Genomic DNA, 19300 nt, shown 5'->3' on the forward strand with positions numbered 1-19300 from the left:
GGAGAAGAGAAAGCCAACTAAAATGAGCAGCGGATGTCAGTATTATACCTGCAGCCTACATCTGGTGAGTCAGACTATACAGGAGTTAAAGATGTCACTGAGCAGAGAATTCAGCTGCATTTACAGAGAATTTAAAGCTGCTACAAAAGTCAGAGAACAATCTCACAATAAGGAGAAAAGGAATTGATTCAGCTGCTTTGCACTGTAAAATATCCACTGTGTCCATATTGACTTTTGCTTGATATATAGACTGAACTTTTTCAATTTGTTAAGGGCTTTAGTAGAAGCTTGGAATTCTTTTGGAGTTGCACTTAATTAATAATAAATATTTTTTTATTTATTCACTGTTATGTTGGAGTGTCCGGTTTAACTCTACAGTTTTCACTGTAATATGTAAATCTTTGTTTCCATTTCATATTGAGATGTTATGCAGTGACAAACACTTTGTCATGTTACTAATACATTTGATTAATCAACTGATTGGTAAAACAGTCAAGTGACTAATCGACAGAAACACAGTTGTTAGTAGCAGCGCTGGTTTTGGTACTTGAAGGTGGTCAGATAAAGCTGATGCTGCAGTGTGACATTAGTAGGGCTGCAACTAACGATTATTTTAATAATCGATTAATCTGCCGATTATTTTTTCGATTAATCGATGAATCGGATAAAAAAACAACACATTTTTAATTTCCGCCGCTTTATTCAGAAAGAGAAGATTTGGACTGACAGAGCAAATAAGATCATTGAAGCGAAGCCTTCGTCTTCAACCATCGACAGAAGCCTCATGCCAGTGAGCATCATGTTGAGGATGCTCTCAGTCAGGACAGCTGCTTGCTGTGGTGGACATGATGTCTTGCTCATCATGAAGCCTGTCATTGTTTGCTGTTCATGAAATGAGAAAGATAGTATAGTTTGAGTATGTATTATAGCACAATTTACAACAACTCAGTAATTATCTTGTTTTATTTGCAGTATTAGGTTAAGGCAAGTAAGTAGTCCAAAGAACAAAACACAAAGTACGCATGCACGCACACACACACGCACACACATATAGATAGATAGATAGATACATAGACAGACAGACAGACAGACAGATAGACAGATAGATAGATAGATAGATAGATAGATAGATAGATAGATAGATAGATAGATAGATAGATAGATAGATAGATAGATAGATAAGACAAGCACCATAAAAAATACTACATACTAAATAAGTTACTTTAACCCCTGTTTGGTCTAAATGCAGTTCATCCTGCCTCACTCCAACACAGACCAGTGTCTTCACTCAGACTTTGTGAGAAAATTAAAACTTGAGGCTTAATCTTTAAATTATTATCACCATTGTGGGCAAGTTACGTTTATTTATAAAGCATATTCAAACCTTGCTTAAGCTGATTAAAGTGAAATAAAAAGTTTCACACGCGCGCGCGCGCACACACACACACACACACGTGCCCTGTCACTGTCATTAATCAGCTAACAAACACTAGCATCAGGAGAGCTACCAGAGAGACTAATGTTACGTTTCCTCACTGTAAAACAGAACAAACGTAGGATAATGTAGTGACTTACCTGCTGTTGAGCTCCTTCATCCTCATTGGCGACTCCAACGTGTTTCCGTTTCAGGTGCTGCATCATCACCGTGGTGCTCCCGTACATCATATCACTTTTGTAAAGCTTGCATGCTACGCGTGTTTGTTGTTTTGTGAAGCGTGAAATGCTGCCACAGTTTTGAGGATTTCGGTCTGACTATTTTCTCCGTGTCGGTCATGTTTGGTTGAAATTACTCTGAATTTACTTTCGCTTTGCCGCCACCTCGCTCTGTTCAACTCGCTCTACAGGTGGAGTTATTTAAAAAAAAAAAAAACTTTATTTCAGTCAGCCAGCATTGACAAAGCTCTGCAGGTGAAGTAGACGCTCCGCGACATGGCGAGTGACGCACGAATCGCGCGACACAACGAATCGATAATGAAATTCGTTGCCAACGCTTTTAATAATCGATTATTATCGATTTTATCGATTCGTTGTTGCAGCCCTAGACATTAGCATGACTTCTTTGTGTATGTGTCAGTGCCTTTTATTCCAGCTGTGGGACAGCAGTGAAAGAAAAACGCTGCATGGTAAAGATAGTAAAGATGGAGGCAGAGACAGCTGGTGGATGATGAAGGAAGCAGCTCTGACAGCATGGAGGACAGAGTGCAGAAGCACTCCTCGGTCTTTGTAGTGTTGCCTTTGTAGTAGAGGGAGAATGAATGAAAGTGAAAGTTGTGTGTGGTAACAGATGAAGCTGCATGTTGGCTGATAAAGCTGTGGATTGGAAGAGACCTCTTTTTGGACCAATAAAGTCTGTTTCTCCTGGAAGCTGAAATACTTAAACATCTGTGACAGGCGAGTGTGCAGTGAGCTGCTCCTCTGTTATTGGAACATCATCTCAGAGCTTTAATCTGCATCTCCATAGGGACGTTCACCAGCAGCGAACCGATGCCAAGCACTAGATGAAGCCTGCCATCACAGCAGTAAACCAGAAAAACAGACTCGTATCGATCAAACAGCCAGTAAAGGTGCTCTGTGATGATGTTCTTATTTATTTTAGTGTGACAGTCGCTTTCAGCGTCAATCACCGCCTTCAGAATGATCAAACCAGACTTTGAACTTAACTACAGCGTGATCAAACATTGTTACCGATGACTTTGACAGCTGGTATATTTTTAAAATCTCTGCAGGTGCCCCTGCTCATCTTGAAGATGTTTCGTCTTTAGCTTAAAACCACAGAAATAGTCAGTCAGCATGTGGATAAGCTGGTCTGTCGCTCAGACACATTTAGATTAATATACACTGCATGCTGTGTTACGGTAGCGTGCTGTGTTAATTTTGCAGTTTGATTTTTGTTGATTCCAAAACAAAACAACACAGAAATCACACCTTAACACAAGTCACTCCATCACGTCACCATCTCACTGTAACTGAGCTCGTGTCATTTCATTTCATTTATTTTCCACCTAAGATCACTTCATCTTCATTTCAACTCACCTTTGTTTCATTTTATGTAACTCATAGCCTCTCTCCTCACCTCATCTTATTTTGATTATCTGTCATCTCACCTTGTCTAATCTTAATTTATCTCCTGTCACATAGGACCAAACCATCTTTTGTAAATCTTATATTGTCAAGGGGCACCATGACAAAGACTTCTGTGACAAAAATGACCTCCGACCAGAGCCCATGTGTTTTAGACAAACTAAAATTGACAAAGACTGTTGTGTATTACGTTATATAAATGTAACAGTGCTGACTTTGCAGCCCAAATTATATCTGCTGACCTCTATTAACTTTAAGAGTTATATTTGTTATTTTGTTCTATATAAAATAATAGCATTTTACCCTTCATATTTGAATTAGTTTGGCAAACTTGTATAATAATTAATGTTATAGGTTCTTACCAAATTTTAATATTAGGGTTAGGTAAAGTTGCAGCGTTAAACTTATTCCTATAACTGTTAATTGGGTGAATATCTGTTGTTTACAATGTGCCATTTAATTAAACTTGACTTAAGTCATAATTTACAAAAGGAATTGTATTAATCAATGTGAGTAGAAGAAGTGTGATCCTTTAATACAGTAATTATCTTCACACAGCAGTTAAAAACTTTGATGACAGAATTGAAATGGGGCAATAAGCAGATTTGGAACTGGATTCAGATACTGCTCATCTTTTTTACGTCATTCTTTTTCATATCACCTCGCTGCACCTTGAATAACCTCACATTAGAAGCCTCGTGTCATTTTATAAAATCTCACCTCACCTCATCTTTCAGGAGTTTCTGACGGCCCTGCTTCATCTCCTCATCTCACATGATCTCATATCACCTCATCTTAATTCATATCATCCAGTCTCACCTCATCACCACCAAACCGAATCTCTTCTTCCCTCACCTCATTTGGCCTCAACTCATCTCATATGGAACCTCTTCTCTAATCTTCACATTCAGCACTCAGTTGTTACATAATTCTGTCACTGAAATTATCCAATTAAGATTAGATGACATGAATCAGGAGGGAGATTAGAAAACGAGTATGTCTGTGTGTGCAGCATAATAGTCTGAAAGTAGGCAAGCCCTCAAAATGGCAGAAACTGGTACCCGGTAGTTGCTCCTGATTACTGCATCCACAGAAGAGAGACAGATGGAGAGAATTCATGAAGTGGAGTAGAGGAACTCTCATTCAGTCTGTCAGCAGAGAATAAGAGGCCATTATGAAAACATATGAGGATAGAAACTTTCCTGAGCTCATGTTCATGCTGACTTACAGGGTCTGCCTTCATGAGAAATCCTGGCTGTGCGGTCTGTTGACATTCACATCACGTTCCACTGCACATCTCCCAATTTCACAAGAATCCACAGCAGCCATATTGCTGCCCACACAGCCGTGCAGAGGAAGTCTCAGATTTCCATGTTTCACTGAAAAAAAACAGGTTTATTTAAAATGAAGTAGATCAGTGGTGTCAGAAGTGATGCAAACGCCATTTAGCACAGTTTCCGTTAACGAGGTCAGGAGAGAATGAAGGTGAAGATGAGCTGCGGATTCCCCGCTGTTAATTAACAGACTATAACAACCAGCAAATGGTGTTCTTGCAAAGTCGGATTTAAATAAAAACAATGAAGAGTTCTAAGATGGTTGCAGTGCTCCTGGTCTGTCCTCCTGTAAGCATCGGTGTCAACTGAGAAACCTTCTTGTTTTTATTGTCTTTATATGGAGAATGAATGGGCACTTAGACATGAGTCATTGCTGGAAAATGACAGTCACAGCTCTGGAATCAATAACTCTCAGATATTATTTGGTCTTCTGTAAGCAGACGTTTCATCTTCATTCATCTGACCTTTAAATTATTTAAAATAAATAAAAATAAAATTATATCTTCAAGCAAAAAAAGAAGGGAATAATTAATACAACATTACAGAATGTTTCTGGGTGGGACAGGTCTGTGTTGGTGATTTGCCCAAATAAATAGTGCATATGGAAATACTGCAGCCTGCAACAAAAGTGGGTCAATGTAGACTTTTCATAACTATAGTGCATCTTCTCCGCTCACTGTTACTATGCACAGCCGTATACTGAGTATAACATACTACCAATAAAGGTCAATGACAGGAGTCAGAAATCAAAAAATGGTATTTCATCAACAGCACTTAGACTGAAGGTTTAGTAAACTGTAGTCAAAGTAATGAAGAAAGAAGGAAACTAGTATCACTGAGCTGTCATTTTAGTTTCATTCAAGCAGCTGAGGAATGAAGACAATACAAAAGTGCCAAAAACGACAGCTCTTCAAATGTCCACTTGAGGCTCCAAAAGTGTCTCACAGACCACAGACCTTCACAAAAAACTTCACAGCAGAAATAAAGTTCACGGCCTGGTAGAAAATAGAGTTCTAGTTTCTGTAGCTTATTAAATCATTCATGTCTACTGCAGATGGGGATTTTTTTTCTAAATTGTATTAACGCTGAAAATGATGTATAGTTAAGGGTGGGGCTGCTTTGAATGACAGGCTGCTGCTGTCATAGACTCTGACTGTTCTTCAACTACTGACTTGTCACTTGCCCTTTTGTAAGGGAAAAGGTTCTGTCAAAAACAAAAAAAAGTCTCCTCTGCACAGCTGTGGGGCCATTAGTGACTCAAATGTGACCAACAGTCCCGCAATAAAAATTCTGAGAGTTTTTTGCAGGCTGTGTTTACACAGCAGATAGGAGACATGCATGGAAACAAACTGAAAATATAAATCAGGCTGCTGTTACTTGTGTAGTATCATTTGTTTTGCTCAGTTGCCCTTAATTAATGATAAGTCATGTTTGTGTCTGCAGGTCTGTCTGGTAACCCCAATGATTTGGAGAAACGTCACACGGCATTTGGAAAGAACTTCATCCCTCCAAAGAAGCCCAAAACGTTCCTGCAGCTGGTGTGGGAGGCTCTGCAGGATGTCACACTCATCATCCTGGAAATCGCTGCAATCATCTCACTCGGCCTGTCCTTCTACCACCCACCAGGGGGCGACAGTGAAGGTCAGTGATGTCACACTTCAGATCCCACAAATTACAACTTTTTTAAGGTGATCCCAGTATTTTTTGATCCTGTAAAAATCTTTACCTTTACAGTTGAGATTCTACTAAATATCTGCTATAGCTCATTTAGGACAAAAATATCATGCAATCTGTGAAGCTGAACCTGACAAGTTGCCTTTACAGCAGGACAATAATCTGGAGCAGACCTCTAAATCATCACAAACTACTTCAATAAACACAAGCTGAGGCTGTTGAACATCACAGTCTGCTGACCTGTAGATCACTGAAAGTTTGTCAATGTGCTGGACAGGACAGATAGTCCAAACATATCTCAGAACTTGAAGTGATCTGCAAATCCCTAAATCAGGAACAGAAAGGCTCTTTGCTGCTACATAATGCATTTGCGAGCTGCCAAAGGTGGAATTACTGAGAGCTGACTAACTTTTGCAGATGCTGCAATTACTGTACTGGAACTACTAAAATGTACGTCTGTGCCTCCTACCTCACTGAAAAGAGAATCTATATTTGTATAGATATTCTGTATTTCAGAATTTAACTTTGAAACTGGTAGCTAGCTGGTTAAAGTATGAACCACATAATCTCAGTGTCCACAGATCAACTTCCAGCCAGCTGGACTCTGTTGTACCTCCTCTCACCACCTTTCTGAGCTTTCTGACAGTAGTTCCTCTTTGTGAAGGATGGAGAACTGAGCTTTTTGCGAATGTGATGACTGGAACTGCTGGAAGTGGAATAAACAATGCTCAGCCTTTTCTCTGAATTCTGCAGTCGCTGTTAGCTAACCTATTTTACGTCATTTGTAGTGGTCAGTCTGTTTATTTTGTTATTTAGTTCAAATTGTCATTATTTGTTTACAGCATGCGGCCAGGCTGCAGGTGGCGTGGAGGACGAGGGCGAGGCCCAGGCCGGCTGGATCGAGGGTGCCGCCATCCTGTTCTCGGTCATCATCGTGGTCCTGGTGACGGCTTTCAACGACTGGTCCAAGGAAAAGCAGTTCCGTGGGCTGCAGAGTCGCATCGAACAAGAACAAAAATTCACTGTCATTCGCAAAGGTCAGGTCATCCAGATCTCTGTGGCCGAGATCGTGGTGGGAGACATCGCTCAGATCAAATACGGTACGAAATCCACACAACAAACTGAAGCAGCGAATCTGTGCCACGAAACTCCAGTTTCAAACTCAGTCATGACCGGATGATCTGGTTTTTTTTTTTGTTGTTTTTGTTTTTTTTGGCTCTAAGATTCATTCTGATTAGACATCCCTGCAAGATTCAGCCACATATGCATGAGTGAGATCAGTCCGTTGGTCTACAGTTAACTTGTTTGCTTTTATTCAGGGATAAATCATGCTAGTCTACTGTAAAAAATAAACTGTAAATATGTCAGTTAGCCCAATGTTTTTCCTCAGCCAGATGTTGAATTAGCCACAAAAACAACACTAAAATGTTGGAGTTCTAGTTCATCTCAAAGGTGCTGGATGGGTTGAAGTTACTCTGAAGACTGAAGGAGAAAAGTATTCAGTAACCTGTAGACACTGAGCTGGAAACATGCTCTTGTCTGACATGTCTTTGTATGCTAAGATTTCCTTCTACTGAGGTCCCTCAACCTGACCTGGAAAACACATTCTGACCAACAGGACTCTAAAACATGTGGCTGTATAGATAAGGCTCATCACAAATTTACACACACATTCAGATTGGGATGCAAAACAGGAAGAAAATCACAATATGCTAAGTGCTGCTCAAAGGGAATCATTGGATTTATTGTGTTGCTCTATAATTTAATATTACCATTCTTAAGTTGTGAATTAGTTAGTGTTTACTCTACATTCATTTAGGAGTGGTGGGCCGCAATTCCTAAATCCTAGCCGCCAGTCCATCAAATTATTATTATTTTTTTTTTTATTGTCGCAAATACACCACCGCCGCATGTCTCCACCTTCGCAGCAGACTCCTTGCACTGGGTCGGGTACTCGCGACTACTAAGGTGAACTACAGATAACTGTCTTGCTCAGTGTCTACTCTTTGGGGGGTTAATACAACGTTAATTACTCGCGAAAGCGCAGGCTTGAAAGTGACGTCACGTCAAGCACCCAGGCACCAGGTCAGAGAGTCAGAGGAGTGTTGTCTTGGAAAATAGGGCAGCGACTTACCGGAGAAAAGGTAGACTTATTAGCTTAAGATAACTCATAATAGATTTTACAAGTTAAATAGACATCCTTAAAATATTGATGTCCAGCTAACATTACGTAACATATCAGTAGCTTAAGTTAATTGGGGCCGGTGACAACTCAGTGTCGCTAACGTGAGTAAACTAGCATTAAGCTAATGTCTACACACCATGATGTAACTGCTGACTGCATTTTCAGATAAGCTTGTTGAAATATTTCTTTAAGAAGAGAAAGACACCTGATGAAGATGATGCTAGTCAGGTATCATTTGCCTTTTACTGACTCATAAATGATGATGGTTAGGTAAAAAATTGTTGTTCACACTTGTAATCAGAGGTGGGTAGAGTAGCCAAAAACTGTACTCAAGTAAGAGTAACGTTACTTCAAAATAATATTACTCAAGTAGAAGTAAAAAGTAGTCATCCAAAAATTACTCAAGTAAGAGTAAAAAGTATTTGGTGAAAAGACTACTGAAGTACTGAGTAACCGTTTGAATGTAATGTCCGATTTATTTTTTAGAAATGATGTGATCAGACAGACAAATGCAAATTCTGGTATTTCCAAATAACAAAATAAAAAATAGCGAAAATAAATAACATCTCTACAAAATGACAAATTAAGACAAGAAACATAAATTTCCAAATCTCAGTTTTTCACAACATAAAGCTTTTGAAACAAATACCTGTAGTAAGGTAACGTTTTTATGTTTGAACAGTGCAAACTACTTCCAGTGACAAGATATACAGCATGCTCATAGACTGTATGTGCATGCTCCCCCAACCAATGTTTTATGTAATCGTATAAGACAAGTAACATTAGACAGAGAGGAGCAGTGGAATGAAGTGAAGGAGAGCAGAGTACAGCAGGGAGAGAGCCAAGTGAAGGAGCAGGAGAGCAAAGTGATGGTGCAGGAAAGAGAGATGAGATGAGGCTATCAGGCTGGGACCCTGAATGGATCCATAAAACAGACCCTTCCGCATCTGTTTTATGATTTCAACTCAATAACAACTATGGAGCGAACAGATTGAGATTAACTTTCTAGTTCTTTTGTTGCTGTCATTTTTTTTCTTGTATTTTAGCTCAAGAGAGCATGGGTTTGACATAATGTTTTAGTTTCTTCAGCCTTCATCAGATTTTTAAAATGACTGGAGCAAAAATCAGTGAATCCTGAAGATGTATAGAGAATAAATGAAATGCAGAAGCAGTATAAGATCCTCCTCACATCCAGAGGCAAAGACGCTCTGACATCTATCCTGCAGGAGACCTACTGCCTGCCGATGGGATCCTGATCCAGGGCAACGACCTCAAGATCGATGAGAGCTCTCTGACCGGAGAGTCTGACCAGGTTCGGAAGTCAGCAGAGAAGGACCCAATGCTTCTGTCCGGTGAGCGCCACTGCACAGACACATGACATGGACCAGCACTCAGTTCTCCTCACATTTATCCTCTTAACAAAAACATGTTTTGTTCTTGTCGGCAAAGACCTCAACTGTGCGGCCCATTTCACAATTGACTGAACAATCCAGCCAAGTGTTTTAGCCCCAAGAATGCTGTTTGGTTAGAAGTCGAATGTCCCATCATCTTGCTTGTGTTGGATGTGTGACATGTAAATGTTCAGATTAATTAAATTAATTGCAAGCACAGAATTAAGTGAATATTAAGGCATCCAAGTTTAACTTACACACAATCTTACAGCACACATTTGTAAATGATCTGCTCTGAGCTCTCGTAGGAGGCAGTCGCACTTTTCCTTGCTCCGTTTCTAGCTCTATTCTCCCCACTCCCTCATTAGTCTGTGAGCCAGATAGGTTGGTCGGTACCACTCAGGGGGGCAAATTGCCACCTATACCATTTTATTGTGCTGCCCATGCATATATCAATTTGGTATGATAGACCTCTCAAAGTGGCAACTTAATGTATTTTATGCAAGTTGCAAGTTTTCGCAGACTGTGTCCCAGTAGAGCAAAAGGGCTAGCCATTTACCAGCCTATCCCTTGCTTTAGTTTGGGAAGAATGTCTTGAACATTTCCAGAAATGTTCCAGAGTACATTTTGGAATGGCCCTTTGTGTTCAAAACAGAACTTGATGTAATCTAAATGAATAAATTTACATAAATGATAATATTTTTATTGTTTTCATATGCCTGTAATAAGCTGTTTTCCCTAACACATGAACTGGCTGAGTATACACTGTTGCTATGACTGTGGGCAGCTGTGAGCTGTCCTAGGTGTTAACATTACAAATAGTCCATAAGCCAGACAGATACTGGAACCATCTCAGGCGACCAAACCTAAGTGGTACTAAAATGTACATTGGGTTAATATAAGTACATCAGGATGTGAGAGCTTTTCCACACTGGCAGCTTTATCACTTACTTGTGAAACAGTCACATTTGCCATAACCGTGGTTTTGCACAATTCTTTTAACCCTCTGAGGCCCACAGCTGCAAAATTGCAACATTTTTTTATGGCTGTTTAGTTGTACCTATTTCTGACTGAATGTAGACAAGCACTACATATCCCAGCACCTGACACTCTGAACTACAACACTGCAATATTTTTGGCAGGAAAATATTAATACAGTGAAACATACCACATTCCAAGTTCAAACAACATGTCTTCCACTGACCCCCCCAGCTCTATCTTTAGGAACAATTTCAACAATTTTCTTACTAAGTATTTGACCTGTAGTATTTTTTCCTTCATCCTAAACATGTTTAGCGATAGACAACTCAAATTATTTTTTCAGAAGTATAGTACATGTGATTTTTAGGGATTTCTTTCAATGGTTCAAAAATGCAACACTGGGCCTCAATGGGTGCTACTTGTTTACACAGAAGGCCCCATCACAGGTCATGAGTAAATTCATCAATTGTGCCATCTATGGCAATATACAGTGTCTATACTGTATATCTACAGTCATGGAAAAAATATTAGACCACCCTTATTTTCTTCAATTTCTTTTTCATTTTAATGCCTGGTACCACTAAAGGTTCATTACCTGATGAACACGACAAAAAATGCAGCTGATTCCATAATACTTTATGTCCTATTTGATATGCTTAAGCTTAATTGTATTCCTCGGGTATATAAGAGGACATTTCATGTCATCAGCAGCACTGCACATGCAAAGGCCTAGAGTGGTTTCCTGCTGACATTCAAGCCGTCGCACAACTCAGAAGCTGTCTGCTCTCACATAACGCCTAAAACTAAAGAATTATGTGAAGCCACAAAGGCAGCCATCTTCGCACTGCTGGAAATTGGCATGAGTGAGAGGCAGGTAGCGAAAAAACTGAAGATCTCCAAGACAGCCATTCATCACATCAAGAAAAAACAAGCCCAACATGGTTCTACCAAACTGCTAGCTGGTCAGGAAGCGTCTTTCTACCCACCAGATGACCGTCACTCATCTGTTCCTGTGTCAAAAATCGTCCTCAGACCTCCAGGGACCTTAAAAATTAGTGAACACTGTGGAGAAATGGGACTTGTTCAGCAAGGATAGTGGGAAACTGACTTGTTGAAGCTGATCTGAAGTCACACAGGGCAGGAAGAAGCCCTTTATCAAGGAAAGACGGAGGAAAGCCTGGTTACTCTTTGCTGGGAACACAAAGATTGGACTGTTGATGATTGGGCTAAAGTTCTCTTCAGGGATGAATCCAGTTTTCACTTGATGCCCACTCCAGCCAACTTGCTGGTTAGGAGTAAGCCTCGAGAAGCTACAAACCAGACTGTCTGCCCCTATAGTAAAACATGGGGGTGGATCAGTGACCATCTGGGGTAGTTTCAGTCTGGGTGGAACAGGGCAAATTGCAATTGTGTGATGGGCCAATGAACCAGGGTATGTACAGGACTACTCTAGAAAACAGTCTTCTTCCATCAGCTGGAAAACTCTTTCCTGCTTCCAACGACTGGATTTTCCAACAAGACAATGCCAACAAGACAATGGTTATGGGGTTAAGGTTAAAGGTTAACCCTGGTACAAGGGCGTTCAGAGAAATTGATACTGCTTTGTGTTTGCAAAAACGGACTGAGCACTTCAGCTAAAAGTGTTCCATTGCCACCTAACATCCGGCTTCATGTTCCGACAACAGTGACATGGGACAAAATTGATCACAATGAAGAGACACTATCTGGGGCTGGAACATCACACAGGATAAATTGTATAATTGTGCAACCAAAGGTGTATGGCTCAATACCTGAGCCCAAACCCACAAATGTCATCCAAAAAGACAAGCAGATGACTACTGAACCAAGAGAGGTGTTTATTCTAGTTTACAATGCAGGAGAACGCACTGGCCCTGCCACATGTTGCCTTAGAATGTGAGGAAATACTGAGAGATGCTTGAGCAAAGAACCTGCTCTGGTTGTTAGCTCGCATGCATTGTTCCTCCAGACAAACTGTAAGTGTATGGACTGGCTTCAATATTCAGACAAGAGATGAGGAAGAAGTTATCCAAGACACTCTGAGATATCTTCCAACAATTCCAACTGACTTATCAGCAGTTCTCACACCAACTCTGAAGATTAAGAACATGCTGCAACTGCCACATATAGTGGTAGTTTTTGACCAAGCCTTCTACGCAAAAGCCACTGACATTTTGTGAAAACACAAAGAGAGGTTTCCGAACATCATTCAGAAGATGGGAGCCTTCCACACCAAATGTACGCTGCTAGGAGTAATTGGCAAAAGATTCCAAGACTTGTGTATTGAAGCAGGCGTGGTTGCAGAAGGATTGGTAGCTGGTGCTATAGAAGGACGCAACTACAACAGGGCCATCCGACTACACAAACTACTGTATGAAGCTTTGTTCCGCCTTTTATGGAAAGGCTTTCTTTCTTGGATTCAGCAATAAGAAAGTCCATGTAGACAACATTTCATTGTCTATGGAAGAGCTGTGTGAGAATGTGAGACAACAAACGCTCCAAGAAACATTGAACAATCCATCATATCCACATTTAGTTGACCCTTTTGAAGAGTATCTTGATCACCTGTGGAATCACAATGGAAAGCTGTCATCTTATTGGCTGTCTTACATGGATAACCCTTATGGTGACCCTTAATACTTCCATGTAATGGTCAAAGCCCAACCACAGAGGTGGCAAGGATGTAAAAGGTTATAAGGACACATTTTCCCCTGCTCTATGTCAAACTAAAGATGTATTACATAAGTGATGGATGTGTTACAATCTAACAGAAGGATGACAAAAATTAGTGTTAAACGCTCTGCTTTAATTTCAATTTCTAAGCTAAAATATGTGCATAAAACCATTCTTTTAAGTTTTGTATCACAACATATCAGTAATAAACTCATAGTTTCCAATGCTTTTGAATGTCTTTTATGAGTGCAGTTATCAATGTATATGCTTGCATTTACCGTATCAGAGGCTAGAAAATTGTATTGACGTACCTATTAAAAACCCATGGATATCTCACATAAAGCTGCCACCTGTGCATGTCTATCATACAGGAAGTTACTAGGGATATTGTCCTTAACAAAAATGCATATGAGAATTTGCCCCCCAAAGTGGTACCGATGACCCCAATTTTACCTACTTGGCTCATGGACTACATGTCTTCTGCGTGCTGTACTTTTTGTCTCGTCTCGTCTGTCTGACTTGGAGCGATCGCTTGGCACTGGACCTTCGAAACACCGATCATGGAATTGATTAACTGGTTTCTCAACGCAATTGACAAGATTGTCGCCACAAAGAGCACAGGCCTAGGGGAGCCTACCTGCCCGGATGGGAGTTTCGCCTCTGGTTACATGATCGACGCCTGGGGGAAGTGGAAGGGGATCATGTGCCTGGCACCCCTATCCATGGAGGATGTGGGAGATGTTTATATATTTGGATTTATGATGACAGGCCTGCTGATAATTGGCTTGTTCACTGGCCTGAGCTTCTGGAAAATCAGGAAGACCGCAGATAGAAATGACGTCCAAACACTGCTGGTCTACGCAATCCATCGGATCACGGCTGCCGATGCTCGGTATGACGAACTCAATCGTAAGATGAACAATTTGCTTGGTATGACTGTTGATGTGAGTCGCAAAGTGGAAGCCATCAGGGTGAGAATCGCTACAGCTGGGGTCTAAAATTGTTGAGAGCAGTAGGGGGAAGGTGAAATTGCTCCTCTCCCCCGCCTAAACATGAAGGAAACTGATTACATTCTGGTGCCCCTGGGACAATAACAAACTCCTCTGGAAGTTTCATGACCAAGAGATAGCTCTCCTAAACACCCCCCCCCCCCCCCCCCCCCCCCCCCCTCCACTTTCCCAAGGACACCTGTTGACTTTTGGACTGGGCCAACCGAGGACGTCTCCATAGCAACCTGCTGTGTTATCGCGCTTCTACCCTCGCGAACTGAGACACCGGAGGTCTGAGACGGAAGAAGATGGGCTACACGCATACACACACATCGGACTCATTGAACTGAGGACTGAGCTAAACATTCGCACAGACATGTCCATACCCCCCTCCCCCCCCGCCTCCACAAGCTTCCCTCGCTATGCACAGGGGTCAGGAATCCGTGCGCAGAAATTGCTGCACAGGAACTGACTAACTGTTCGGTGCTCCCCCCTCCACCACCCCACATCCTTATCCTAACTATCCTTGGTCTTATGTCATGCTTTGCCTGTTGCGTGTTTGTTTTTTTTTAGGTTCCTTCTTAAATTGAATTTCCCAACATTCGAGGTTTCATCTGGTACAACGAGCCTTTTTTCCATTTACCCTCTGCTATCCCTACCCAGATCCCAACATGTCTTTTCTTTTTTCTTTTTTCCTCAAGAAAGGTGCGCGCAGCACTGCGCAGCACTGCGCAGCAGCCGGAGTTGTCATTGGCAGCGCAGCTCAAATGAAATTTTGTTGTATATGAAAGTGTGCAATGACTAATAAAGATTGATTGATGATGCAATGTTCCAATTAGCGATGCAAATTTTTAACAATTTTCTTTACCGATCATTAGCTTTGTTATCAATGAATTATTATTTTAATTAAGTACAGTGAACATTTTCCAATATGCATCTAAAGCTATTTTAGCCTCAAAAACAGCTCAGTTCTGTTTGCCACTCAGTTTATTGACACCGTGTCAGTTAATTTTCACCGTGCCCTTGTCAATCCTAGGTTGTCTTAAACACATGAGCTCTGGACAAGTCATTAACCGTTACAGAGGACTGTCATGATGCTGCTGCTAGCTAAACCTCTACAGTGCACTCTGTTTGCCAACATGAGCTGTTCATAGTCTGATGCCTCCTCTGGTCACAACAGTAATAAACAGTAGGAGGCTCCACCTGGTGGAACAAACAGGTACTACAACAGTGGATCTACAATACACTTACTGACATGCATGTCCTTGTCTTCTGCCTAATTATATTAAAATTATTTTCATTCATTAAATTATTAATGGACATATGGAGCACAGCATAAATACAAAGACAGGTCTTTTCACTGATACAGCTTAAAAAATGAACTAATAATTGATTTCACAATCATTTAAAATTAAAATAAACTGCACAGTAACACAATGACTGTTATATAATAATAATAATAATAATAATAATAATAATAATAATAATAATAATAATAATAATAATAATAATAATAATAATAATAATAAAGTTTCTGTTGTGACGCTGAGCTTTTTGAATGTTCCCTCAGGGACCCATGTGATGGAGGGATCAGGCAAGATGGTGGTGTCAGCTGTCGGCCTCAACTCTCAAACTGGCATCATCTTTACTCTGCTGGGCGCCGGCGAGAATGACGAAGAGAAGAAGGTCAAGAAAAGTAAGACATGAGGCGAAGCCTGTCGCACACATCTCAGAAAACACAGCTCTTGTTGAAATGTTGAGGGCTATACAAGGACAGTAAGTCTGTGAAGTGTTGCGAGGAAAGTTTGACCGTGTCGATTTCTGAATATTTCTACTGTTTGAACAGTGCAGATCGGAAAGATTTGCACATTCTTATCAGCTGGTGTTGATTTGAAGTTCCTCCTGTCGTACTAGTCAAGTCTGTCAGCAGGTACAGTTCATCCAGTCTGGGCTGAAAACAGCAGAGCTGTTTGAAGGGTCGAATAATAGTTTTTCTAGCTTTATTTGACTTCAATATGTACACAGAAATGCCATTAGTGAATAAATGAGACCAAAGATGAGTTCACATGTAATGATGATGTTATTTTACACTGTGACTGTCTGTAAACACAACTGAAGTATCTAACCACAATCAGTGTGTACAAGGACAAAACATTCTCAAGTCACTAAACCCTCTCCAGACTGATGTTGCCCATCAGAGATTCACAAACACTAGAAGTCACATCAGTTTTCTTTGGATTTCTACAAGTTAAAGCAGTGTAAATGAGGTTGTATTGACAGACTTTGTGGGGCTGTATGATTTTTTTTCCAATGTGAGCCACTAATGTTAGCTTTGGACAGTTAACTAGCTCACCTACAGTTATAGTCAAGGCATAATCTTGAGGAAATACATCTGATCATAAAGTCTCACCTACTAGCTTGTTCCTACAAAAGAAGAAAAATCCTGTATGTCCGCATCCATGACATGAGTTATGAACTGGAGACGGTTTTTTACTCTTTACTCAGTCAGTCAGTGAATAAAAAAGGAATCAGAATATCAGGTGTTAGAAGGAAAACTTAGCAAGCAGTAAGATTTTTTGTCTTTTCTTGTTTGCTTTCAAGTGAATAGAATCAGTGAGTCAACACATTGAGCTGTATAAAAGTATAGAAGCATCTGTTTGCTCGGTCTCATGAAAAAATGCTGCATCATGGTCTCATTTATTCATGGAGGATTATGACCACTCTGCTGAGGAACTGATTTGATATAATGCTGAGTAAAAATGGCAAACGTACCTTATTCTATTTGAACACAGTTGCTTTTGGAAGAGGAACCCTTCAAAAAATCCAGATGAGCCTCGTACTATCTCAGAGTAGATTGATGTAAACCAACAGGTTTCTGCAGTCGGTCTCTATTGCTTTTGATTTGCTTGTGATCATGCTAACCCCCTTTTACTCGTGTCTTTTTCTTTAGTTTGTTTTCGTCTGATCATTTGTTTTACTGGCTAAAGTTTGTCAGGCATTCATTGTGAACTGGCTGAATGTACCAGCTCAGCGGAGAGAGACGCTCAGGGTCGCATTTCGGCCTCCAGTCACTGATTTTAAGACAAAAACCAGCAGTATTGAATTCCTGAGGAGAACCACAAGACAAATTTTCAGGTTCACCTGAAAAGAAACTGAAAGACAAAGCATTTACATGAGCATCTCATACACTTGTCTTTGTGAGGGCCATACATTTCATAGCCAGAACTTCTAGAAAATCTAAATCTCCTTGTAAACATAAAAAGAAGCCTGGATCCTCAATAAGTGTTTAAATAAGTGAGAACTAGTCAAAATGTCCTCACTAATCAAGATATGTCCTCGTTATCAGACGTTTCCTGACATTTCAAAAATGAGGCCTTTAACATCCGTACAACTGGATGTGTGACAAGTATGGCAAGACAAGATTCCAGTTTTGCTGTTCTGACGAAATAGTGCTTTGGACTCATTGGTATGAGCACAAAAACTGTCAACTGTGGAACAAAGACTATTGTCAGTTGGAAATATGGATACATCCATATACATCTGTATATATATATATATATATATATATATATATATATATATATATATATATATATATACACACTTACAGGAACTTTCTGAGGTCATAGTACCACCCTCGCTTGAAAGTTTTGCACTTTTTTCCTTTTTTTCAGGGCTGTTAATTAAAAATGTGTCCTCTGCTGCGGCCATTAAATAATTTGAATGTGCTGGAAACTATCCTGTCTATGTTGTCACTAAATTTAATGGCTGTTAGAGTTTAATTTCTGGAAGTATTGAACGCTTAAAATGGCTTCCTAGCTAAGCTATTTGTTTGCCGGTGAAAATACAAAAAACAATCCAGGCCTGAAAACATTTGAAATGCTCAGAATTCAGCTAAGATATTTTACAGGAATGTCAGATTAAATTGAGCTTTGTGCTGTAAACATCACATATAACTGCACAAACAGTAATCAGTAACTGGGATAGTTATATTTTGCTTGTATATGAGGATATGAATAATCAGATTTCTCTGTCCTCTGTGTAAACGTCATATCCCAAATTTGATGAAAGCCACCAGAAACTTTATACCAGGTTACTGGTGTGCATGTTAACATATCTATGTAAGTCTTAATAGTTCCCTCAGACAATGAGAAACAGAAATGATCAGTAACATTAAGGAAACAGTAGACACGGTTGTTGACAACTCTATAGTCCAATCTTTAAATAATACAAACATTAAAACAGAGCTCATTATTCCTGCCCTTGTCCACCAGTAACCACTATGGTACTAACAATAACCAATAACAGACTAGTTGAACTTCTACTTGAACTTTGTGGCGGTTGGTTCTCCGCAGCAGGAAGTGATGCGTCTCTCTCCTCTGATTCGTCCATTCCTGCCCACGGTACACACACATCTGTGGGTTTCTATCAGTTTGAACTTTGTGTTCTCCCTCAGTTTGTTTTGATCTTATTTTTTCTTTGAGCCATCTTATCAGCATTCCGCCCTCTCTCTCTGTCCGAACAGGTAAAAAACAAGGACCCCCCGAAAATCGCAACAAAGGTAACCCCTCCATGCATCCATCTGTCCTTCTCTGTCCCCCCACCCATCCTCCCTGTTCTTCACCCCCTCCTCACCCTCCACCCAGCAGCAGGATGGGTGTGTCCAGTCTATCCCTCTGTCTCTCTGCTGTTAAAGGGGGATGTTCTCTTTCCTTGCTTTACCTGTCGAAGGGTGCAACTCTCAACTTTCTAGTCTTCGACAGCCAATCACAGCGTCTACAGCTGCCATGGTAGCTGCCATGATGCAACTGTGGAATTATATGAAGGCCTCAGTCCTGTGAGTGCAGTAGGACTTTTCACATAGATTATATTTTGTTGATAAATAGATTTTGTTGTCGCTCAAAGAATGATTTAATTTGAGAGAACAAAAATCTAATTTGTGCTCAAGGCATGTATTTGTGTGTTTGCTGTTCT

The 19300-nt window shown here is 40.3% G+C and overlaps 1 protein-coding gene across 5 annotated transcripts in view; it reads left to right on the forward strand.

Annotated features, from left to right (window-relative positions):
* Positions 1 to 19300, forward strand: part of LOC111575996 (plasma membrane calcium-transporting ATPase 1-like) — a 153092-nt gene that overhangs the window by 69365 nt on the left and 64427 nt on the right. For 3 of the 5 annotated variants that reach the window (XM_035953448.2, XM_055010767.1, XM_023281467.3), the window contains exons 3-7: positions 5859 to 6056; positions 6932 to 7189; positions 9501 to 9626; positions 15897 to 16022; positions 18852 to 18887. In XM_035953448.2, the coding sequence (XP_035809341.1) occupies positions 5859 to 6056; positions 6932 to 7189; positions 9501 to 9626; positions 15897 to 16022; positions 18852 to 18887 (744 nt within the window). The remainder of the gene's footprint in view (positions 1 to 5858; positions 6057 to 6931; positions 7190 to 9500; positions 9627 to 15896; positions 16023 to 18851; positions 18888 to 19300) is intronic. The other 2 variants (XM_023281468.3, XM_023281472.3) reach the window with 1 other exon arrangement.

The sequence above is a fragment of the Amphiprion ocellaris genome, chromosome 5 (genome assembly GCF_022539595.1).
Source record: "Amphiprion ocellaris isolate individual 3 ecotype Okinawa chromosome 5, ASM2253959v1, whole genome shotgun sequence".
In the NCBI taxonomy this organism is placed as follows: Eukaryota; Metazoa; Chordata; class Actinopteri; family Pomacentridae; genus Amphiprion; species Amphiprion ocellaris.